The following is a 25,481-nucleotide window of genomic DNA, read 5'->3' on the forward strand; positions in this document are numbered from 1 at the left end:
AATTTCCTTTGCAAGAAATGTTAAAAGAGGTTCTTCAGAGAGAAGGGAAATAACATAGGTCAGAAATTCAGACCTATATAAAGAAGAGCTTTTGACAAAGTATAAATGAAGGTAAAATAAAATCTTATTTTGTTCTTATTCTTAACTGACCTAATAGTTAATACTTTGTTCAAAATAATAATATATCAACATACTGGATGATTATAGCTTATAGATAAGTGTATGACAGCAATATTATAAAGGATGAGAAGTAAGAATTGGGAATACTCTGTTATTGTGCTACCTGGGAAGCAGTACAGTGTTGTTTGAAAGTGGGCTTAGATGATTTGTAAATGGATACTGCAAACTCTAGGGCAACCACTAAAATTTTTTAAAATAATTATAAATGATAGGTAAGAGAGGAGATAAAATGGAATCACATAAAATGCTGAATTAAAACCAGAGAAGGCAAAAAAAAAAAAAAATGAGTGGAAGACAAAAAAAGCAAACAAAGAACAAGGGCAATGAACAGAAAACAATTACAAATATGGTAGATATTAATAATCACTGTAAATATGAATGTGCTAAATACAGCAATTAAAAGAAACTATCAGGAGGGCTGGAGTGGGCCTCTCCTGGGGGAGGTGGGGTGGCCATTGGGGCCGCTGAGGCTGTGGATCACTGCACAGGGCTCCAGATGGAGGTGGTGCCAGACCTCAGGCCAGGATTCTGCTGCAAGCCTGGCGGGCAGCTGGACATGAGCCACGGCTTCACGCACCATATCCAGCAGAACAAGCTCAGCTGGGACGACGACGAGAAGGAAGAAGGTAAAGCAGGTGGCCAAGGAGAAGGTGGGAAGGTGGCACACGCCTGCGCTGACACGCCACGAAAGCCCAACCTGCAAGTACCTGCTGTGACTCTGCGAGGACTCTACTGTCCAAGCAACTCAGTCTATAGAAGTCCAGCAAAAGCAGCAGTAGTGGTGGCTTCAAGCTGGAGGCTTCTGGGTATCAGCTCTTCTTCTTAGAATCGGGGCCAACAGCGGAGAGGTCACATCAGTTATCATGTATCAGGATGATCATCCAGAAATGGTGAGTGAGGAGGTGTCAGCCCACACGCCTCTGGATCCACCCATGCGAGAGGCCCTCAAGTTGTGCATCCAAGAGGAGACTGCAAAGCACCAGAGCGGACGCTGACCAGGCTGAACACATCCTCTCCAAGCTGGCTTCACTGCAGCAGTCAAAAGAATTATGTCCAGGGAGCTCACCCTGAGTTTGGGCGTGCCAGAACTAGTCTGTGCTGACCTTGAGACCCACCACCCCACCTGACCCTCAGAGCTGCTGCATCCAAAGAAGGATATCACAGGACTACACCAAGCCAACTTCCTTGCAGCCATTCTTTCCTGTATGTTGGCCCATGTGACCAGCCTAATATTCTGGAATTTTCTGAGATCTGTGTTCAGCTAGCTTGGTGTTCTGGAAGCAGAGACTCCAGGCAGAGCTGGGGTTTATGAAGTGTCATTGAGGTCATATGCCATGGGACACCTGGCCACTGCTGCTCCACTCAGCCCCATGAGTCATGTTTGTTCTTTTATGGTTCCTTTTTTGTGAATGTTCTTTTTCACTTCCATCCAGTACCATGGTTTCCTCACTCTTTTTTTTTTTTCAGCTCTTTTTTCTCGTTCTTTTCTTCCTCCCATCGTTCTGCCTCAGGCAGAATCCATCAATTCTCCTTCCATCTTCATGTGACTGCCCACCCTCAAAGTGACTGCCTTCTGGATGCCAGCCATACAAAAGCCTTATCAAAATTACTGCACCTCCAGCTACTCAGGGCTTTGCAGGTAGGGACCTCTGAAAACCTACCTTTCTCACAAGCTCTCCACATAACTGCTGCCAATGAATTGAGAGACACTTCATGTTTGAGGCCTACTTGCAAGCTGTCTCCCTCCCCTTCCATGGCTTTTGCAAGTTTCTCACATGCACCACTGCCTTGCACTGTTAGATAGGAGACCTAGGAAGAAGATGTCAGAGCTAAACTGCAAGGATCTCTTGTGGAAAAACCTGCCTTGGTTAGGGCTACAGAATTCTAGCTTTTGACCTCATCCCTAGCGGGGAATAGACTATCCTCTGTCAGAGTAAAGGGGAATTATTAAAACAAACTTGAAATTGACTCTCCAAATGTGGTGTAACAGTCTTGAATATACGTCAAAGAGAAATTAAACCTTAGCAATAATTGCCTGTTTGGAGGCAACTGCAAAAAATATTACAGAAAAAAAAAGAGTCCTGAACAATGCCCCCAAAGGAAGAGCCTCTCTCATCTTCCCCTTCTCCTGCTTTGTGCTTTCTCATTTCCTACCTCCTAAAATATATATAAAATGAGATCCTTGGAATAAAGATCCCCAGGAAGGAAGGCAGGAAGAAAGGAAGGATCAAAGTAGATTAGAAAAACAAGACCAATTACATATTATCTACAAGGAACCCTTTTAATATAAATACACAGATAGATTAAAATCAAAGGGATGAAGAAAGCTATACCATGCTATATTACTCAGGGTTCACCAGGGAAACTGAATCAAACAGGATATATGTATGTATATGTTTGTGTGTATACACATATACATACATATACATATATACACATAGACATATACATACATTAGGAGATTTATTATAAGAAACTGGCTCAAAATTGTGGGGGCTGGCAAGTCCAAATTCCACATGGCACAACAGAGGCTGGAAATTCTGGAAGAAATGATGTTGAAGTCTATATTCCAAATCTGTAGGGAAGGTCAGGGAGAAGTGGATGGTGTATTCTGGAGGCAAAGGATGACCAACTTTAAGACATACAACAGAGAACCTGGTAAGAGAGGAGAGTCTCTTTCACAGGAAACAGAAGGGTACTCCAATCTCAGTAAATGGGGGAATTCCTAAGGACATGGAGAAAACACAAGCCCAGAAAAAATGCAGGCTAGAAAAGATGGAGAGGATCCTGCACTTTACTTTTGCGTTGGGCTGACTTTTTTGGCAGGAGGGCTAAACTCTGAAGGTGAGTACCAGCCAAAGCACAGCCAACTGGCAAAGACTGTGAAAGGTGTTTTTGTGGTGGTTTGTTTGATTTGTTTGCTCTTGGCACTCAAGGAAACCTCTTTCCTATCAGCAACCGGATACTAACTTACAGAACACACAACTCAGGGACTGAACCCCAGAATCAACACATCAAAATACTAAAATATATAACATACTACAAAAGATTACAAGACAAACAAAGAAATAGGAAATGGTCCATCCAAGGGAACAAGATAAAAATTCAGGAACCATCAAGGAAGACCAGACTCTGAACACACCAGACAACTTTTTAAAAAAGGATATTAAGTATGCTCAAGGAGACAAGGAAAACATGGAGAAAGAACTGAAGGGCACAAGGAAAATGATGAATGAACAATATGAAAATCTCAGTTAAGAGACAGAAATGTTAAAAAGGGACCAAAGAGAAATAATGGAATTAAAGATCACAATACCAGAAATGAAAATTTCCCTGAAGAGTTTCAACAGCAGATTGGAAACAGCAGAAGAAAGAATTAGTGCACTCAAAGACAAGATAATTAAAATAATTCAAGCTGAGGAGCAGAAAGAAATAAGAATGAAAAAAAAAAGTGAACAAAGCCTAAGACAACTGTGGGAAACCATCAAGAGCAACAACATATGCATAATCGGAGCCCCAGAAAGAGAAGAAAAAGACAAAGAGGCAGAAGATCAATAGATACAGAAAAAGCATATGACAAAACCCAACACCCATTCATAATAAGAACTCTCAGCAAACTAGGAATAAATGGAAACTTCATCAACTTTTAAAAGTACATCTACAAAACATCTACAGTTAACATCATACTTAAGTGTGAAAAATTAGATGTCCCCCTAAGAACAGAAAAAAAGACAAGAATGTACTTTCTCACCATTCCTTTTCAACATCATACTGTAAGTCCAAACTAAATAAGATAAGAAAAATAAATAAAAGATGCAGATACTAGGGAGAAAGAAATAAAACTCTCTTCCTTCACAGATGATATTAATGTCTACATAGAAAATCTAAAAGAACTGACAAAAAAAATTCCTGGAATTAATAAGCTATTAGCAACGTTGCAGGATACAAGGTTAATTGCTTTCCTATATACCAGCAATGAACAACAGGAATTTGAAGTTGAAAACATAACACCATTTACTTTAGCATATACAAAAATGAAATACTTAGGAATAAATAACAAATATGTACAAGATCCATAAAGCTCTGACAAAGGAAATCGAGGAAGATCAAAATAAAAGAAGTGATATTCCATGTTTAAGTGATATTCCATGTTCATGGCTAGAAAGACAACATTATTATGATGTCAATTCTTCAAAATTTGACCTAGATTCAACATGATCCCAACCAAAATCCAAGCAAGTTATTTTGTAGATACCAGCAAACCAATTATAGAGTTTATTTGGAAAGGCACAAGACCCAGAAGAGCCAACACAATACTGAAAAATAATAAAGTTGAAGGACTGACACCACCCTACTTTAAGACCCACCATAAAGCTGCAGTGATCAAGACAGTGTGTTACTGGTGAAAGAACAGACAATAGATCACTGGAACAGAACAGAGGGCCCAGAAATAACCCATACAAATATAGTCAGCTTATCTATGACAAATGGAGAAATGATAATCTTTTCAATGGTGTTAGAACTGGACATCTACATGCAAACAAACAAACAAACAAAAAACCTAGACCCAGACTTTACATCTTTCAAAAAAGTAACTCAAAATGGATCATAGACCTCAACTGTAAAATGTAAAACTATAAAACTTCTAGAAGATAACAAAGGAGAAAATCTAGGTGACCTTTTGTTTGCCAATAACTTCTCAGATAAAATACCAGAGCAAAATCCATGAAAGAAAAGATTGGTAAGGTGGGCCTGTTTAAAATTAAAAACTTCTGCTCTCAGACAATTTAAAGGAAATGAAAAAAATAAGTCAAAAATTGGAGAAAATATGTGCAAAACATGGTATATGGTAAAGGACTTGTATCCAAAATACACAAAGAACTCTTAAAACTCAGCAATGAGAAAATAACCCAATTTAAAACTGTGCAAAAGAAATGAACAGATGCCTCACCAAAGAAGAAACACAGATAGCAAATAAGCATATGAGAAGATGCTCAACATCATATGTCTTTGGGGAATGGCAAGTAAAATAACAATGATACAATGACATACCTATTAACATGGCTAAAATCCAAAACACTGACAACACCAAATGCAGCAACATGAACTTTCATTCATTTCAGCTGAGAAGACAGCTTAATCAAGTTTTACAAAGCTAATCATAGTCTCACCACACAATCCAAAAATCATGCTCCTAGGTATTTACTCAAAGGAGTTGAAAACTTATACCCACGTGAAAAGCTGCACCCGAATGTTTATGGCAGCCTTATTCATTATCGCCAAAACTGGAAGTAGTCAATATGTCCTTCAATAAATGAGTGGATAATCAAACTGTGGTACATCCAACAATGGAATATTATTCAATGATAAAAATAAATGAACTATCAAGGCACAAAATGACATGGAGGAACCTTAAATGCATATTGCTAAATGAAATAAGCCAGTAGGAAAAGGCTACATACTGTATAATCCAAGTACATGACATTCTGGAAAAGACAGTATGAAAAAATCAGTGGTTGCCAGGGGTTCAGAGGGGAAGGTAGGGAGAGACGAATGGGTGGAGCACAGGGCATGATTAGGGCAGTGCAACAATTTTGTATGATACTGCAATGGTGGATATATGATATTATCCATTTGTCAAAACCCACAGAACTGTACATCACAAAGAGTGTACCCTAATGTAAACTGTAGAATTTAGTTAAGAATAATATATCAATTGGTTAATCAATTGTAACAAATATTCCATACTAATACAAGATATCAATAATAGGGGAAACTGTGGGTGTGGAGGAGAGGGAATATATGGAAACTCTTTATACTTTCTGAACAATTTTTTTGTAAATCTAAAACTGCTCTAAAAAATAAAGTCTATTTTTAAAATGTGTTCAATAAAATAATTTAAATTTTCATCTGGAAAAGAAGGCCTTATTGTCTTCCCCAATAGTATTTAAAATTTATCCATTCTGTCTTCAGATTTGGGTTTGGCCCATAGTATTTTTAAAAAGTTGTGTTTGAATATCCTTAGGTACAATACAGCAAGCTCCAACTTCTCAAAGTCAAATTAGCACACCAGCCTTTTCTCTTACTTATATCACTTACATCTATGCTGAAGGTATTTAGGTTAAACAAACCTCTGAAATAAAGAAACAGCTAAAAGTTTAGCTCAAGAATCAGAATGAACCAATTCTGCATCCTGTGTTTATCACTTACTAAGTTAGCACTACCTAATCATCCTTAGCCTCGGATTCCTCATTTTGTAAAATGGGAAAGGGAACTGTTTAAAATCAGCTACCAAATAAATCAACATAACATGCACAGTAAATTGCCAGGGAAATAGAAACAGGTGAACATACCAGAGTAGAGAACAAAGGATCTAAACAAATTCCCAGGATATTTAGCAGAACAAATGACTGGTCACCAAATACCCAGCTACTCAAAGTACAAAAGAATATTCTACCAATTATTTTTAAGTGTATCAAGGATTCAAACAGGGAAAAGTTACATCTTCATGGTCAAAGATTGCTTTCCATATTGGCTGAATTTTCACCTTCAGTTCTGGAAAATAAAATCTCTAATTCTAATATTATCATTTTAGAATAACTCAGAATGTCTAGCTGATCTTTTTGGTTTTGTTTTATAAATCATCCCTCTCTTGTTCATAAGAAAATGGAACATTAGGACTGTAAGTGGCTAGTACAAAGGCAGGGGAATCAATCAGGATTAGCTTTCAGGATGTGTATATTCACAACACTACACTAGAGCTGAAGAGATACATGACCTGACCACTAGGTAGATTCAGAGCTACTACAGCTTTTGAGCCAACAGTCTGAGTGAAGTAGTCAATATATTACAGTCCTGGTGCTTCTTCAACAGAAATCAGTTCTTCTTCCAATCCTTTTACCAGTCAACATTCTTTAGAAAACAGAGAATGTTCTGATGTAATTGTGAGGTAAAATTTGGTAACTGAAATATCATTTTCCCTTTGGCTTACATAAAAGATTTCTAGAGCTACATGTGAAACAAGAAGGAAGGAGCAAAAAGAGAGAAAAGAATGAGGAAAGCAGTAATCAGGAATACAGGATCTGAAGGTAGATTCCCCTAGACTACCTGCACGTTATGTTACCGTACAGAACTTTCCTAAGCCTCAGTTTCCACATCTGCAAAATGGAGAGGTACACAGTACTTGAGGTTGTTGGAAGATGAAATGAAATAAGCCATGTAAGGTATTTAGCACACAAGCCGGCAATCATTCATTAAATGCTAGCTATCATTATTCTCACCGTTAGGGCTGTCTTGGCACAAGAACAAGAGCTTCGTATCCTAGGTTACTCATGTCTCTGTCACTCATGAGTGTAGCTATTCCACAGACAAATGTTAGTTTGGCTGAAATTGTTAATATGTACTGCCATTATGACTTGCCTCCATTAGCTTGGGTTGCTTTTGAAAAAGCTTTTAAAAACTCACAAAGTGATAGATTTGGGAAGAATGAAGATTATAGTAACAGTAAGTTGATACACTGTTGTAAAGAACTTATTTGTTTGTGGCTGTGTCACATGCTCTATAATTCTTTGCTACAAATATTAAAAAACATGACATTAGCAGAAGCTAGGTGAAGGGTTCATGGCAATTCTCTATATTATTTTTTTGCAACTTTTCTGTAAGTCTAAAATTATTCTTAAATGAAAAGTTAAATACATACATACAATTCCTAAAAATGGAAAGTGCCCACATCACTTATAACCTCACCAATATTGGATATAATCATTCAAAAATTATTCCAGTGGATGAAAATGCTATATTCTCTTAGTTTGCTTTTATTGGTTTGTTAGTAAACATGAACATAATTTCACATTTCTTGGCCACTTTTTATTTCTTCTTTGATGAATGATCTAGCCACATCTTTGCCAATTTTTCTACTGGGGTATGTTGCACATGTCTATCATATCACTTATGCTTAACTAATCAAACTCCCTAATGAATGTGGTGGATTGAACTGTGTGCCCGAATTTGGATATCCTCTTGGTCTTGGTCTGCATTCTGGTAGGTGTGGAGCCACTGTAAATAAGATCCTTTCAAGATACTACTTCAGTTAAGGTGTGACCCAACTGATCAGGTTGGGCTTTAATCTGAGTTACTGGAGTCCCTTATAAGCGGAGTAAAAGCCAGACAGAGAGAAGCCAGAGGCAGTCGCCAGAAGCTGGATGCCAATAGAACTGGGAAGAAAAGCCACGAGAGACCGCCAGGTGCATTGCCATGTGAAAAGAAAAGACAAGAACCAAGGATCACCGGCAGCCAGACCCAGAATGCCACAGTCTTTGGGAAGAAAGCATCACAATTTTAGACTTCTCCCAGCCTCAAATCCATGAGCCAAAAGAAATATCACTGTTTAAGCAAACCCACTGCATGGTATTTATTTTAGCAGATGGAAAACTGTAACAGTGATACTAATCCGTTCTTTGCGAACTATAATCCTCTTAATCCAACAGTTAATTATGATCAAAAAAACTTCTTGAATGCAGACTGAAGTGACTTATTACATGGTTTATTATGCAGGAATATTAACCTTTCCTGTTTAAAAGAAGTAAAAAAGAAATTGATTGGTCCTTTTTATTTGAGACATTCTTCCTACAGAGGTAATGAAAAATATTATTTTTGAAAGAGGCATTTAAATATATTATTTTGTGCTTTGTATTTGTACTGCCAATTCAACTTTTAGCTCAGTTTGTCTGTCTTATCAAGTACAACATGAAAATGAGAAGCTTTACAAAAATGCACTGTGATTCAGTCACATTTCAGAAGTGACCCTGTCTGTCAAGTTAAAAAGTAAATGCAATGGGACTCGGGCAAGATGGCGGCATAGAGAGGAGTGGAAGCTAAGTAGTCCCCCTGGAACAATTACAAAAAAACAGAAACAACTAGTAAATAATCCAGAATAACTGCGGGGGGACAAACGAGACCATCCATTCATCATACACCAACCTGAATTGGGAGGAATGCCCGAGAACACAGCATAAAATCTGTAAGTAAAACCTGCGGAACCAGGTCGGGAGACCCCCTCCCCCATAGCCCGAGCTGAGGAGCCGCGTGGTGCCAGAGAGAAGCTCTCTCCCAGCAAGCGAATATAGCTCAGCTGAGCTCCAACTGGGGTTTTAAGTACTGAGTGTGAACTGCTCACTACAGGTACGCAGCCCCAAAAAACAGACAGAGGCTTTGGGTGACGACTGACCTGGGAGAGCCGGAGGGTTGCCTTGGACTGGGTCTGAAGGGGACTATCTGTTTCTTTTTTGGCTCAGTGGAGAAAGCCCCAGTCATTTTCAGTTTCCAGGGCTGTAACTCTGGGAAGGGTGGAGACACCACAAGCAGAGAGCGAGACCTCTGAAATGCTAATGACCTCCACCTGGGGGGTCTGTCTTCTCTAGGAGGAAAGGGGTGGGGCCCTTGCCATTCAGAACCAGTCCCCAGAGCCTGGGGGAACACGGCCATACCTCCCCACACCAGTCAAGAATTATAGGCTAACAGGCTGGGCACCTGCTGGGCAGAAAAGCACAGTGACCCGAGGCATCAAAGGGTGCAGCAATTTTCTAAGACACACCCGCAGGGAAACCAGATACTGAATATTTCTTCCCTCTGGGACCTGAGCCTGTTCTGGTCTGGGAAAACCTGATTTGGATAACCAAGGAAACTATGCCTAGACAACAGAAAATTACAACCTACATTAAGAAAAACAAAGTTATGGCCCAGTCAAAGGAACAAACGTACACTTCAACTGAGATACAGGAATTTAAACAACTAATGCTAAATCAATTCAAAAAGTTTAGAGAAGATATTGCAAAAGAGATAGAGGCTGTAAAGGAAGCACTGGACATGTATACGGCAGAAATCAAAAGTTCAAAAAACCTACTAGTAGAATCTATGGAAATGAAAGGCACAACACAAGAGATGAAAGACACAATGGAAACATACAACAGCAGATCTCAAGAGGCAGAAGAAAACACTCAGGAACTGGAGAACAAAACACCTGAAAGCCTACACGCAAAGGAGCAGATGGAGAAAAGAATGAAAAAATATGAGCAACGTCTCCGGGAACTCAAGGATGAAACAAAGTACAATAATGTACATATCATTGGTGTCCCAGAAGGAGAAGAGAAGGGAAAGGGGGCAGAAGCAATAATAGAGGAAATAATTGATGAAAATTTCCCATCTCTTATGAAAGACATAAAATTACAGATCCAAGAAGCGCAACGTACTCCAAACAGAAGAGATATGAACAGGCCTACGCCAAGACACTTAATAATCAGATTATCAAATGTGAAAGACAAAGAGAGAATCCTGAAAGCAGCAAGAGAAAAGCAATCCATTACATACAAAGGAAGCTTAATAAGACTATGTGCGGATCTCTCAGCAGAAACCATGGAGGCAAGAAGGAAGTGGTGTGATATATTGAAGATACTGAAAGAGAAAAACCACCAACCAAGAATCCTGTATCCAGCAAAGCTGTCCTTCAAATATGAGGGAGAGCTCAAAATATTTTCTGACAGACAATGAGAGACTTTGTGAACAAGACACCTGCCCTACAGGAAATACTAAAGGGAGCACTACAGGGTGATAGAAGACAGGAGTGTGTGGTTTGGAACACAATTTTGGGAGATGGTAGCACAACAATGTAAGTACACTGAACAAAGGTAACTATGAATACGGTTGAGAAAAAAAGATGGGAAGCATGTGAGACACCACAAGAAAGGAGGAAAGATAACGACTGGGACTGTGTAACTTGGTGAAATCTAGAGTATTCAACAATTGTGATAAAATGTACAAATATGTTCTTTTACAAGGGAGAACAAGCAAATGTCAACCTTGCAAGGTGTTAAAAATGGGGAGGCATTGGGGGAGGGATGCAATCAGCATAAACTAGAGACTGTAACTAATAGAATCATTGTATGATGCTTCCTTTAATGTAACAAAGGTGATATACCAAGGTGAATGCAGATAAGAGGGGGGGATAGGGGAGGCATGTTAGACACTTGACATTGGTGGTATTGTCTGATTCTTTATTCTACTTTGATTTAAGGTTATTTTTTCCTTTTGCTGCTTCCTAGCTGTCATTTTTTTTTGTTTCCTCTTTCTTTTGCCTCTCTACCTTCTTTGACTCTCCCTCCTGCCTTGTGGAAGAAATGCAGATGCTCTTGCTTAGTATGAGCAGAATGTTCAATTAGGATGAACTTAAATGTTTGGAAATGAACAGGGGTGTTGGTAGCAAGATGTGAGAATAACTAACAGCGCCGAATGGTGTGTGAATGAGGTGGAAAGGGGAAGCTCAGAGTCATATATGTCACCAGAAGGAAAGCTGGAGGTCAAAAGATGGAAATGTATGAAACTGAATCCTATGGTCGGCAATGTCCATGATCAACTGTACAAAAACTAGAAATCACTTCATGAACCAGAACAAATGTATGACAATACAAGTTAATAACAGAGGGGCATATAGGGAAGAACTATATACCTATTACAAACTATATATTACAGTTAGTAGTATTTCAACATTTTTTCATAAACATTAACAAACGTACTATATCAATACTAGGAGTCAACAATTGAGGGGGGTTGGTTAGGGATAGGGGAGGTTTAGAGTTTCCTTTTATTTTTTTCTTTTTTCATCTTTCACTTTATTTCTTGTCTGGAGTAATGAAAATATTCTAAAAATTGAACAAAAATTAAGTGTGATGGATGCACAGCTATATGAGAGTACCCAGGGGCAAGGGATTGTACACTTTGGATCTTTGGATAATTGTATGGTATCTGAACAATCTCAATAAAAATGAAAAAAAAAAAAAAAGGAAATATAGAATGTAAGCTTTGTATCAATGTTGAATTTCTTGAACTTCTTAGCTGCGCTTAATGAGATTGCATAAAAGAATGTTCTTGTCCATGGGAAAGGTATATGTGAATTATATTGTTTGTTCAAAGATATCTGCAGCTTGCTCACATATGTTCAGAGGACAGAGCAATAGATGATGGATGATAGATAGGGAGGGAGGGAGGGAGGGAGAGAGGGAGGGAAAGAAAGAAATGGTGGTATGACAGGATGTCAAAGGTAGTGGATCGGGTATCGGGCGGAGGGGGGTTGGGGTATGATGGAGTTCTATGTACGGGGTTTGTACTGTTTTTGCAACTCTTCGTGTAAGATTGAATTTATTTCAAAATAAAATCTATTAAATTAAAAAAAAAAAAAGTAAATGAAATGAATGTGCAGAGAAGGCAACTCATCTGCTTTTTAATCTAAGCAGTCTTGCTAAAAGAAATAAACACTGACAAGCAATCACATGAATGTAATAACCTTCAGAGTTCCAAAATCTAAACACTGGGCAGTGGATTTCAAAATATATTTCCTTATATATCTGAATTTGTTTTCAACTTCTTCAAATATGTCCTATTACAAACCTCAACACATATTTTGCCAATCATCTAAATGTGTTGAACTGATTGAGTAAAATTCTAATAGTAAAATACCTTCTGTTTACAGCAAATTATGAAACAAGAAATTTAAATTTCATTTGTAAAACAATAGACGTTATGATCCAATTCCAAACAGACTGAATAAAATAAACGACCAGAGTATTTTAGAAGCTATCCAATAACTTTGTAAAGTAACAAAAAACAACAACAAAAAGCTTCTTTGTTATATTCTTCAGCCTAAGGTTTAATTTTTCAAAAACTTTTTATTGTGATAACATATATTCAACTCAGAATTTCCCATTTTAACCACTGTCAAGTGGACAATTCAATGGTACTAATCACATTCACAATATTGTGCTACTACCACCAATATCCATTACCAAAACTTTTTCATTACCCCAAAAAGCTCAGCATCCATTAGGCAATGCCTTCTCTTCCCTTATACTCCTAGCCCCTGGTAACTGCCTCTATGAAATTTCCTAATTCTAGATATTTCATGTAAGTGAGATCATACAATATCTACCCTTTTGTGTCTGGCTTATTTCATTCAACATGATGTCTTCAAGGTTCATCCATGTTGTGCCATATATCAGAACTTCATTCCTTTTTAAGGCTGAATAACATTCCACTATACGTAAATATCACATTTTGTTTATCCTGTCATCTGCTGATGGACACTTGTGTTGCTTCCACCTTTTGGCTGCTGTGAATAATGCTGCCATGAGCATTTAGTATACAAATATCTTTTCCAAGTCCCCGCCATCAATTCTTTGGGGAATATACCAAAAAGTAGGATTGCCAGTGAGGTAACTCTCTGCCCATGTTGTGAGTAATAACAGCCATCTTAGTTGTTAGGAAGTATAATATCATCGGGGTTTTTATTTGCATTTCCCTGGTAACCAAGTTTATCAAGCATCTTTTCATGTATTTACTGACCATTTGTACATCTTGTTTGAAGAAATGTCTATTCAGGTCCTTGGCCCATTCTTAATTGAGTTATTTGTCTTTTGTTGAATTGTAGCAGTGTTTACATACTGTGGATATTAAACTCTTTTCAGATATAAGGTCAGCAATTATTTTCTCCCACTCTGTAAACTGTCTTTTCACTTTTTTGATAGTGTGCTTTAATGTACAAAAGTTTTTAATTTTGATGAAGTCCATTTTACCTATTTTTTTCTTTTGTTGCTCTTGTTTTTGGTGTCATATCTAAAATCTCACTATACTAAATCTGAGATTATGAAGGTTCCCCCTAGGTTTTCTTCTGGGAGTTTTGTGGGTTTAGGTCCTTGATCTATTTAGAGTTAATTTTTGTATACAGTATGAGGCGAGGGTTAAACTTCATTCTGTTGCAAGTTGATATTGTTTTCCAGCACCATTTGTTGAAGAGACTGTTCTTGTCATAATTAATGTACTAAGCATCCTTGTCAAAAATCAGTAAGCCATAGATACGTGGGTATATTTCTGAACTCTCAACTCCATTCCATTGGTCTATATGTCTACCTTTATGCCAATACCACACAGTTTTGATTACTGTGGCTTTGTAGTAAGTTTTGAAATATGAATGTGTGAGACTTCAACTCTGTTCTGCCTTTGTAATACTGATTAGGCTACTCAGGACCCCTTACTATTCCACAGGAATTTGAGGATCAGCTTGTCCAGTTCCGAAGGGGAAAAAAAAAAAGGCTTCTGGGATTTTAATAGGCATCGCATTGAATCTGTTACAGTTTTGTGTAGTACTGACATCTTAAAAACATTAAGTCTTCCTACCCGTGAACACAGGATGTCTTGCCATTTATTTAGGTCTTCATAATTTCTTTCAGCAGTGTTTTGTAGTTTTCAGTGTATAAGTCCTTTGCCTCTTTGGTTAAATTTATTCCTAAGTATTTTGTTTTTTTAGGATCTATTTTGAATGGAATTATTTTTTTAATTTCCATTTAAGAATATTCTTTGCTGATATACAAAAATACAACTGACTTCTGTATGTTCATCTTTTAGCTTGTAACTGCTGAACTTTATTAGTGCTAATAGTTTTCCCCTACATTTTAATTTACTGCTAGTTTTTAATTTTAATAACTACCAACAAAAAAAAAAATTATTGACAAAGATGAGGAAGCAGAATGAGAGGAAAAGAAATACCCCAACATAAAATGGATCAAATTTCTTAGACAAGTTTTCTCCTTCACTCATTCATTCACCCAGTATTTACTGAGCACCTACATAGGAGTTAGCATTAGAGATACAATAGAGAAATGACAACTAAGAGCTCTAATCTCAAAGGATTTATATTTAGTGAGAAAAACAAATGCTTTTCAAAGTAAAAAAAAAAATACATAAATAAAAGAGTATTATACCATGAAGAATTAAGCAAGGACATATTTCAGATCGGGTGATCAGGGAAAGTCTGAGGAGAAGATATCTAAATTGAGTCTGAAAGACTGAGAAGGCAACAAACACAGCAAGAGCCCAGGGTGAAGAGCATGTAAAGACTCACAAAACAGCAAGTTCAAATGGGTGAAAGAACTCAGGGTCTTTTAGCAAGCAACAGAAAGCTAGTGTGACCAGAGCACAGAACTCAGGAGAAGACTGTCATGACATGACACAGAAGAGGCAGGCAAGGTCCAGATCAAGTGGGGCCCTCATAGCCTTGTTAAGTAGTTTGTGCATCTTAGTCTGCCAGGCTGCTATGATAAATACCACATGCTGGTTGCTTAATGTCTGGAATTTATTATCTCATGATTTTGGAGGCTAGAAGTCCAAAGTCAAGGTGTGGGAAAGACCATGCTTTCTCTCTGAAATCTGTAGCATTCTAGTGCTGGTTTGCTTCAATCTTCAGTGTTCCTTGGCTTGCATTTCTACTTCTGTCACACAATAATGTCCTTAGTCTCCTCCTGTGCAGTTTTCTCTAACTTTTCTATATAAGGCCTCTGATAATTCAGGTTAAGGCCCACCCTGATTCCGTTGGGCCACATCTTAGCTAAAATTAACATCTTCAAAAGCTCCTATTTTTAATGGGTTCACACCCATAGGGATGCAGATTAAGATAAGGAACATATCTTTTGTCAGGGTACAGAATTCAATTTACAGGCATTCATCGTTTTATTGCATTTTGCTTTATTGCACTTGGCAGATATTGCATTTTTTACACAAATTGGAGGTATGACAACCCTGCATCAAGCAAGTCTATCAGCACAATTTTTCTAATAGCATGTGCTCACTTCATGTCTCTGTCACATTTTTGGTAATTATTCCAAACTGTTTCATTATTATTATATCTGTTGTGGTGATCTGTGATCTTTAATGTTACTATTGTAGCTGTGTGGGGGCACCACCAACCATGCCCACATAAGACAGCAAACTTAACTGACAAATATGTGTTCTGATCGCTCTACAGACTGGCTGTTCCCCCATCTCTCTCTTTCTCCTCAGGCCTCCCTATTCCCTGAGATGCAACAATACAAAATTAGGTCAATTATAACCCTACAATGGCCTCCAAGTGTTCAAGCAAAAGGAAGAGTAGTATCTCTCTCACTCTAAATCAAAAGCTAGAAATGATTAAGCTTAGTGAGGAAGGCATGCTGAAATCTGAGATAAGCTAAAAAGTAGCTCGGCCTCTTGCATCAGTTAGTAAGCCAAGCCGTGAATGTAAAGGAAAAGTTCCAAAAAGAGATTAAAAGTGTTACTCCAGAGAACACACAAACAATAAGAAAGTGAAACAGTCTTATTGCTGGTATGGAGAAAGTTTTACTGGTCTGGATAGAAGATCGGACCAGCCACAACATTCCCTTAAGCTAAAGCTTAATCCAGAGAAAGGCCCTAACTCTCTTTAACTCTATGAAGGCTAAGAGAGGTGAGGAAGTTGCAGAAGAAAAGTGTGAAGCTGGCAGGGGCTGTTCATGAGTTTTAAGGAAAGAAGCCATCTCTAAAACATAAAAGTGCAAAGTGAAGGAGCAAGTGCTGATGTAGAAGCTGCAGCAAAGGTGGCTACACTAAACAGAAGATTTTCAATGTAGACAAGACAGCCTTCTATTGGAAGAAGATGCCATCTAGGACTTTCATAGTTAGGAGAAGTCAATGCCTGGCTTCAACGCTTCAAAGGACAGGTTGACTCTCTGATGAGCCAATGCTCATTTACCATTCTGGAAATCTAGGACCCTTAAGAATTATGCTAAATCTATTCTGCCTGTGATCTATAAATGCAAAAACAATGCTCTGATGACAGCACATCTGTTGACAATGCAGTTTACTGAATATTTTAAATCTGTTGTTGACAACTACTGCTCGGAAAAAAGACTCCCTTCAAAAAGATTACTGCTCATGGACAATGCATCTGGTCACCCAAGAGCTGGAGTTGTAAGAAATGAATGTTTTTTTATGCCTGCTACACAACACCCATTCTGCAGTCCATGGATCAAGGAGTCATTGTTACTTTCAACTCTTATCATTGAAGAAATACACTTCATAAGGCTTCACCTGCCATAGACAGCAATTCCTCTGATGGATCTGGGCAAAGTCAACTGAAAACCTTCTGGAAAGGATTCATCATTTGTGATGGTTTGGCTCATGTATCATCTTGGCCAGGTAATGATGCCCAGTTGTTCAGTCAAGCAAACACTGGCTTGTTACTGTGAGGACATTTTGTGGAGTTTAAATCATCAGTAAATTGACTGCATCTATAGCTGATAACGTCTACAATCAACTGAGGAGATTGCCTTCAGCAATGAAAGTCGTTTCATCCAATCATCTGAAGGCTTTAAAAGGAGACGTGATGACTTCAACAGTCAGAAGAGAGAATTTTCATTTCTACTTCAGCCGGCCAGCTTCTCCTGGGGAATTTGTTGAAATACTTCATTGGGTTCCCAGCTTGCAGCCTGCCCTATGGAATTTGGACTCTTGCATCTCCACAGCTGTGTGGGACAATTTTATAAAATTTCATAATATTTACAGATACCTCCTGTCGGTTCTGTTTTCTCTAGAGAACCATGGCTAACACATCATTCTACACCATTTAGAACATTTGTGATTCATGGGAAGAGGTCAAAAAATCCATATTAATAGGAGTTTGGAAGAAGTTGATTGCAACCCTCATGGATGACTTTGAAAGAAGTCAAGATTTCAGTGGAGGAGGTAATCACAGATCTGGTAGATAGAGTAAGAAAACTAGAATTAGAACTGGAGCCTGAAAATGGGACTTAATAGCTGCAATCTCCTGATAAAACTATAATGGAAGAGGAGTTGCTTCTTATGGATGAGCAAAGAAAGTGGATTCCTGAGATGGAATCTACTTCCTGATGAAGATGCTGTGAACACAGCTGAAATGACAACAAAGAATTTAGATTATTACGTAAACTTAGTTGATAAAGCAGCAGCAGGGTTTGAGAGGATCAACTCCAATTATGAAATAAGTTCTGCTGTGGATAAAATGATATCAAAAAAGTATCACATGCTACAGAGAAATCTTTCATGAAACAAAGAGTAAATCGATACAGGAAACTTCATTGTTGTCTTATTTTAAGACATTGCCACAGCAACCCCAACCTTCAGTAGCCACCACCCTGATCAGTCAGCAGCCATCAACATCGAGGCAAGACCTTTCTCCAGCAAAAATGACTTGCTGGAGGCTTAGATGATGGTTGGCATTTTTTAGCAGTAAAGAATTCTTAAGGTATGAATATTGGTTTTTTAAGAAATAATGCTATTCCACATTAAAAAGACTACAGTAAAGTGTAAACATAACTTTTATATACACTGAGAAACCAAAAAATTCATGTGACTTGCTTTATTGCAGTGGTCTAAAACTGAGCCCGCAATTACCTCTGAGGTATGCCTGTACCATATTGGGTTTAGCTCTAAAAGTAGTGGAAGCTATTAAAGAGTTTTAACCATGGAAGTGACATGATTCAATTTACATTTTGCATTACTCTGGCAATTTACAGGGTTCTAACAGATTATAAGATGTAAAATGGATGCTATTATCAATGACTCAGGCAAGATAACAGCTTTGGCTAGCTTGGTAACAATAGGGATGGAAGAAATAGGTAAGTCTAGATTTATGTGTTGTTCTTTCTGTAAAGAACAGTCTTCACTCATGTCCTCCCACAGCCTTTGAAGTCCCTTTTTTTACAGGAAAGTAATCTTAAGAAAAAAGAATCGATGCCATGCATTATCTTTTAAAAGTACAATGAAGTTCAATGGAAAAGAAAGAAGGTCCTAGTTTAAATCTTTACCTGGCCTTTTCCTAGATACAGGATCTTACACAAGTTATTCAACATCTGTGAACAGCCATTTACTCATCTGCAAAGTGGAATAATGACACATTTCACAGGAAAGTCAGAAGGTTTAAATAAAAACGTTCGTGATCTGCCTGTATGTATTGCTCATCCATAGATTCTCTACAAATGTTAATATGCACCCCAACCCTCCTAAGTAACAGCAGTTTTTAAAGGAACTGACTGGAGAAGGAGATATTTAATACCAAGGAATGCATTTCTGATGGTGGCATTTCAAGCATGGCAGTATCAGGGTACAGGAGATATTTCGGGACAGGAAAGCATTCCCTGAAGCCAACTGTTTACCTCACCTTCTGTGGATATAAAGGAGACTTTGTTGATTATAGTACATATTTATAAATATACTTGCACTTCATAAAAAACAAACTATTAAATATTGATGAATTTTGGATAAAACACAAAAATAATTTATATATTCCAACATCAACAGAAATCATAAATATCAACCACTCCCGAGTTCACTGTGGGAAAGTAAAATACTAAGTATTTTATTCAACAACAATTATTCTTACAGTAACAGAACTATACTTTCAGAAGGAAAAGGTAAGAATGGGTTTTTCATTAAGGCATATGTGATAACAAATTCTTCCTGCAATAGCTAGCTTTGAATTTGCCTTTTTAAAATTAACACTGCCAATCCTTTCTTATTTGCTAAATAAAGCAATAGAAGATATGTTTTTAAGCCTCAGTACTGTTGACATTACACTTAGAATATTTTATTATATATAGTGGCTCAATATATTTAATGTAGGGTTGATCTAATTTTAGTCTTTTGTAAATTATTGAATTTTCAACATTTGAGACAGTAAAATTTGTTTATTGTACTATGATATATCCCTGAATTTCCTAGGATTTTTATTCATTTTCATTAATATCAAACCAAATACATTAAGTATCCTGTGAAGTAGGGAATATGCAGAATAAAAAGTAGTATGACTGTTAGAAAAGAAAACAGAAGGAATAGTATACCCCCAGATCAGCATCATGGTACAGGTTGGTAAGAACGCTTTCTTCATTCAAACGAGCAGATCTCATCATTCTACACAACAGATACTTAGTATTTGTTTACTTGGAGGACAGAATAGAGGATAAGGGATGGAACATTTGAGGCAGAACATTCCTTCTAAATACTGATTAGTATGAGAGGAACGGAGATGAGGATTCAGGCGGGACACAAAGGTCTATTCTTCAAGACATTGGGAAAGTCAGTTCACCCAGGGCTGAGACACACCCGTATGGGTAAATACGATTTGCATGAATGGCATCTGTTCTAATTGTGTTGGGTTCACGCTACACCAGTTGCGGAATATTTTTACTATCACTCAGACCATAGCATATTGACCTGGACGATTTCCCTCTGGCGCTCCAGATTTTGAGGTTCCACTTAAAATGTGACTACATGAAAGCCATCAAAGCCCTTGTCCACTGAAGTCATGCAGAGAAGCTGGCTTGTCAGTTTCAGTGCATTTCATTATTGTTTACTAATCACTGGGATATGCCTGCTGATTTCAGAGTACTCAGCCATGCATAATTCATTGGAATATGGTGGAAAAAAAGGAAAAAACACTAGTCTTAGGTTCAAATCCTGGTCCTTTTCTTTAGTTTTATGAATTTGGGGAGGTTATTTAAAATTCCTGAGTGTTAGTTTCATTATTTGTAAAACAGACACCAGATTATTTGGCCCAACAGAACTGTCATAAGAATTAAATGAAATACTGTATGTCACAATATCATTAGTATGCCAGACACATATGTGATCCAAAGGTGCCAAATGAATTCAAATCTGTTCATAATAGGAGATACAGTCTACACTTCTGGGATCACAATTCAAAAAGAAATAAAAACTTTGGAGGTTAAAGACATAGACAAATAAAAAGATGCAAAGATAAGACGTAAAGCAACCAATATCACTTACCTTGAGAAAAGAAAAAGTTTATAGTTGTTTAATTCGTCCTCTTCCAAGATTAGAGATCAAGGGAAAATAGGATTATGATGAAGGACCAATAATTTTATTAAGTAAAAAGAATTTCAAGTGTACATTATTAAAAATTAATGGAGAGATAAACTATGTGAATAAATAGCTCCTGGACTAGGTAGATTATGTCAGTGTGTAATAGGGATCTTATTTTAAGGCTAAGCAATCTCTCTAATCTGGTCTAGATTAAGAATTCCAAAGAGATGCAGAAAAAGCTGACGGTCATGAAACTGAAGTCCTAAGATAGATCCTGCTGCTAAGATTCCATATAGCTTAGTAGCCAGGGCCTCGGTTTCCTCATTTGTAAAATTAAAGGGCTTGATTTTGAGTCTTTCTAAGTTATAAAAATTATTTTCTAGTTTAATATGTTTTATTGTTGACATACATAGCAAGAATACAGAAGATAAGCCATGGGAATATATCGATGATTACTTGTGGTAAGGCAGAGAACAGGTGACATAGCATTATAACAACACAGTAAATTACCACTTTGATATAATATATAACAAACCAAGTAGTTCAAATTTTTTTAAACAGCTTGACAAGATGCTTACAAGCAGGAATAAACTAACTATATAGGTCACTAATACACGGAAGTATAATCAAGTAATAATTATACATTCTAATGTATGGTATCCATGACACCAAATCACTTATGCTTGCCTTCTGAAGGTCATTTTACAAAAAGCAACACAGACATTTCTGATATTATATTTCACTTATATTTTCATTCTCAGAGTACATGGAAATTAATGGTAAGAAGAAGAGATGCTAAAATTTCCTAGGTTATGAGAGATTAATAAAAACACATCCCTAATATACTAACGCAGTTCTATAAAAGAGACATGATTTATATTCATCCATCAGTAATAAATGATTATATAATCACTTGATATTTCCACTTAAGAATTAACTCACCAAATGGAAGTATTTTATGAAATATATCTGAAAGAGTGAAACGGAGCTGCCTACCTACAATAAACATGCATAAACAATACGTGGCATTGGCCATTTTAGAAAGAGAATCAAATTGATCTTATTTACATGCATGCTATACTCAAGTTCCAATCCCATATTCTGACACTGAAAAATAAAAGCATTTAATTCTGAAAGATTTTCCTTCAAGTTACCAGGACTAAAAACTTAAGTATAGACCATATGACATAAGTCTTAGACTTTTCCAGATTATTTGATTTTTGACTTCAGGTATATGAATACCACTTTTTGAGAAAAATCCTCCTATCTTACCTTCTTCCCAAACAAAATAAAACTGAATACTTTTTACAAAAGAAAGCTTTACTCCAAAACACATCCTTAACAACCACTACTTTAATAATGACTGTTGAATAAATGAATAAAAGAACTATACTAAAGTGCTTACACAAAGGAGGAAATAACTGAAGAGAAGTCATGGTAATTACCCTCAAAAGAAAAGTTCTAATACTAAGAGTCAAGAACCAAGCTTCAAAAACATACACATGTTCTGCCAACACACCACAGAGGAACTAACTGTCTTGGTTAGAAAAAGTGAACATCTTAAGGCAGAAACAATTTAATCTATGCTTTTTTAAAAAATACATGTCCAACAGCTGATAAGTCTTATGGCCAATAAATCAAATCTTGTTTTATACTCTTATAAGAAGTATTTGCAGTTAATATGGTAAGCTAAAGACCTATCAAAGTGACTCTACTAAACTGAATGCCTCAACTGAGTATATATAGAAATGTCAATATGACAGGAAAAGAATAAAATGAAACACTTGTGTTACTGTAATCATCATTATTCATTCACAAGTGGCCAGAGCCTTAGGAACTTTCTAAAAAGGCAGAGAGCAGATACGCAAGTCGCAACGCCACCTGTGCATTCCACACATCACATATGAGCACACATATTCCTCTTTGTAAAAGAATACCATTTATTTTCTTACAGTAGTCATTAATAGCCCAATTACATTCCAATAGTGTATAAGTATCTTTCTGTGGATTATAACCATTAGTCATTCAGGGGAATATATTCTAGAAAGGAATTTAACAATGACTCAAAATAATTCTTATTAAATTTTACATGAAGAACACATGCAGCAAATTACCTGACAAGCAATCTGTACGAGGTAGACCAGCTCTTTAGATTCACAGCCATTTTTCATTACTTCATTCTGTTCTTCTGAAAGTGAAAGCTATATCACAGAGAAGAAAGGGCAGAAGAGAGAGAAAAAGTCACGGTAAATGAAAAAGAATAAACTAAGCATTCCATAATACTTGGGACAAACCTTCACAGCGACTAGTGTAAGATAAACCTCATATTAGAACTCTACCACTTACAGCAGACAAATGAAGAATTCAAGATTTCAAAAAAACATTCTAAGTATTGTCTTTGTAGTTTATTTTAAAACTGGCACAACCACAAAGCAGCAAATAATACACATTCGTTCAGGAGTAGATCATCACTTCCTTAATTTAGTTAGTATAAGTGTGAAAGGAAGGTAGTAACTGGACACTGAGAGGCGGCATAACACAGCAGTTTAGATAACTCATACTCTATTAGAGATTGCAAATTGGTTACCCAGGTTTGCCCTACAGACATGTTTTATCTTAAACTCACCATATATAAAGATGGTACTTCAAGTAAACCAGCAGCCAACATTTACAATCTGAGATGTTTCCTATAAAAAATACAGATCTCTGACTTCTACTGAAAAATTAGAAAACCTTGAATACTGGGGCCCACATTTTCACACGGGCAGAAACAGCCTATAGGTCAGAAGTGACTGCCCCTTTTAAATGAGGCATGCACCCTCCAAGAGACTGTACCACATTCCCTGTTACTCTTTATTTTTTCATCAGCAACAATAATGAATACCAACTGTCATTGGTCATGCTGTTTGATTTGTAACTTTTCTTATACCCTAGTTATTTCACTTAACCATATACGCCTACCCCATCTAGGAATATGAATTTGCAAACTTTGCTCCAGAGACAGACAACACTGGATACAAATGTGTCACTACCTAGCTATGTAATACTGAGCTATCTACTTAATCTCTCATCTGGAAAGTGGGGATGATGATAATAACTCTTCTCAGGTTTCTGCGTATTAAATGAGATAATGCATTTGCATGTTCACCAAGATTGCCTGGCACTCACTAAGTACTTAATAAGTGTTACTGTCTACCATTATAGTTAATATTGTTAAGAAATATGACGTTGATGAACATATATTCTCTATTTATGAAAGCAGTGTCATTGGAGGTATTTTTTAAAAAAAACTTCTGAGTAGTTCATAAGATAATGATCATTCTCACACTAACAACCAAAATAGTCACATTGACTGCAAAATCATAGTTTAACAAAAAACCGTTTTGCAGCCCTGGGAAGCTGTCCACAGGGAAGTGAGACACTGCCCCTGTGGAGCTGGAACCAAGGCCTGGGAGCCTGCCCACACTGGACGCAGAGCGCACAATCCAGCGATGGGCCAGGGGCTTCTAAGAGCATGCTCTGCTCATTGGCATCTGAGAACTCGGCAGCAGTCTTAAAGACAGCACCCACATCCTGAGTGTGGATTTCTCGTGCTAAAGGGAACAGAGCAGACTTTCTTCTCAACGAACTGCTGTTGGTTGTTTTGACTTGTGTTGTGGCTCCTTGAAGGATTTTTCGTGCAAAGTGCTGCCTTTATTTCACCTGACTCAGAACTCTCCCAACATAGAGATGACTGCCTAAGAGGTATTTTTCAAAAATATTTAAAGACATAATTATTAGCCACTGCCACCTGGGGTGAGGAATAACAGTTGAGGAAACAACAGACACCAAAAAGCCTGGGAAGAAAGGTTAGGAATTTAAAAACTTTGAAGAATAAATGCTTTTAAAAGCTCCCCGCTTACTATTGTGAATCTAAAAGGCCATATGCATGCCCAGAGTGCGGCACATGCTTGGAAAAGGCCTGAGAAAGCCCTAAGTCCTTACTGACTGACCTTCCAGCTCTGCGCAAGCAGCACATGAAGGCTAAGGCAGTGTCGTAAACTGCCCAGCTAAGTACTGAAGGAGTGCCCAAACACACAGAGCTCACTGGCAAAAACTGGGAGGTTTTTATTGTTGTTGCTGCCATTGTTTTTTAGCTCCAGGTGTTTTAAGGAAATTGTTGAATCACCAGCTGACCACTAAGCTAACCAGAGACTTCAGTGGTCACACAAAACAAGAAATACAGACTCAAGAATATTAGTTCAGAAAAGGCACTAAACAAACAACAGCCACCACAACAGGCAGCAACAACAAACTGAGGAGTGAGAAGGCTCTGCTTCCACTATTCACACATCTGTAATATTCAGAAGATCCAGTGTTCAACAAAGAATTACAAGACAGGCAAACAAGAAAGTAGGGAGTATACACTGGAAAAAGAGAAAACAGAAACTCTCCCTGTGAAACTCTCCCTGTGAAAACCCCAGGCATTAGAATTAGAACAGGATATCCCCAACTCCAATATTGTAAATATGCTCAAAGAACTAAAGAAAAACCTGGAAAATGGGTTAGAGGAAATCAGAGAAATGCTAAATGAGTACACCCAAGAGTTAAAAGCTATGCTGAAAACAACC

At 37.4% G+C, this 25,481-nt stretch overlaps 1 protein-coding gene and 1 pseudogene across 4 annotated transcripts in view; one reads left to right on the forward strand and one right to left on the reverse strand.

The window, feature by feature from the left end:
* ARHGAP32 (Rho GTPase activating protein 32) overlaps positions 1-25,481 on the reverse strand; it is a 403,775-nt gene that overhangs the window by 137,219 nt on the left and 241,075 nt on the right. For all 4 annotated transcript variants that reach the window (XM_037841944.1, XM_037841946.1, XM_037841947.1 and 1 more), the window contains exon 5: positions 22,986-23,072. In XM_037841944.1, the coding sequence (XP_037697872.1) occupies positions 22,986-23,072 (87 nt within the window). The remainder of the gene's footprint in view (positions 1-22,985; positions 23,073-25,481) is intronic.
* LOC119535890 lies at positions 677-1,175 on the forward strand (annotated as a pseudogene).

The sequence above is a fragment of the Choloepus didactylus genome, chromosome 6 (genome assembly GCF_015220235.1).
Source record: "Choloepus didactylus isolate mChoDid1 chromosome 6, mChoDid1.pri, whole genome shotgun sequence".
In the NCBI taxonomy this organism is placed as follows: domain Eukaryota; kingdom Metazoa; phylum Chordata; class Mammalia; order Pilosa; family Megalonychidae; genus Choloepus; species Choloepus didactylus.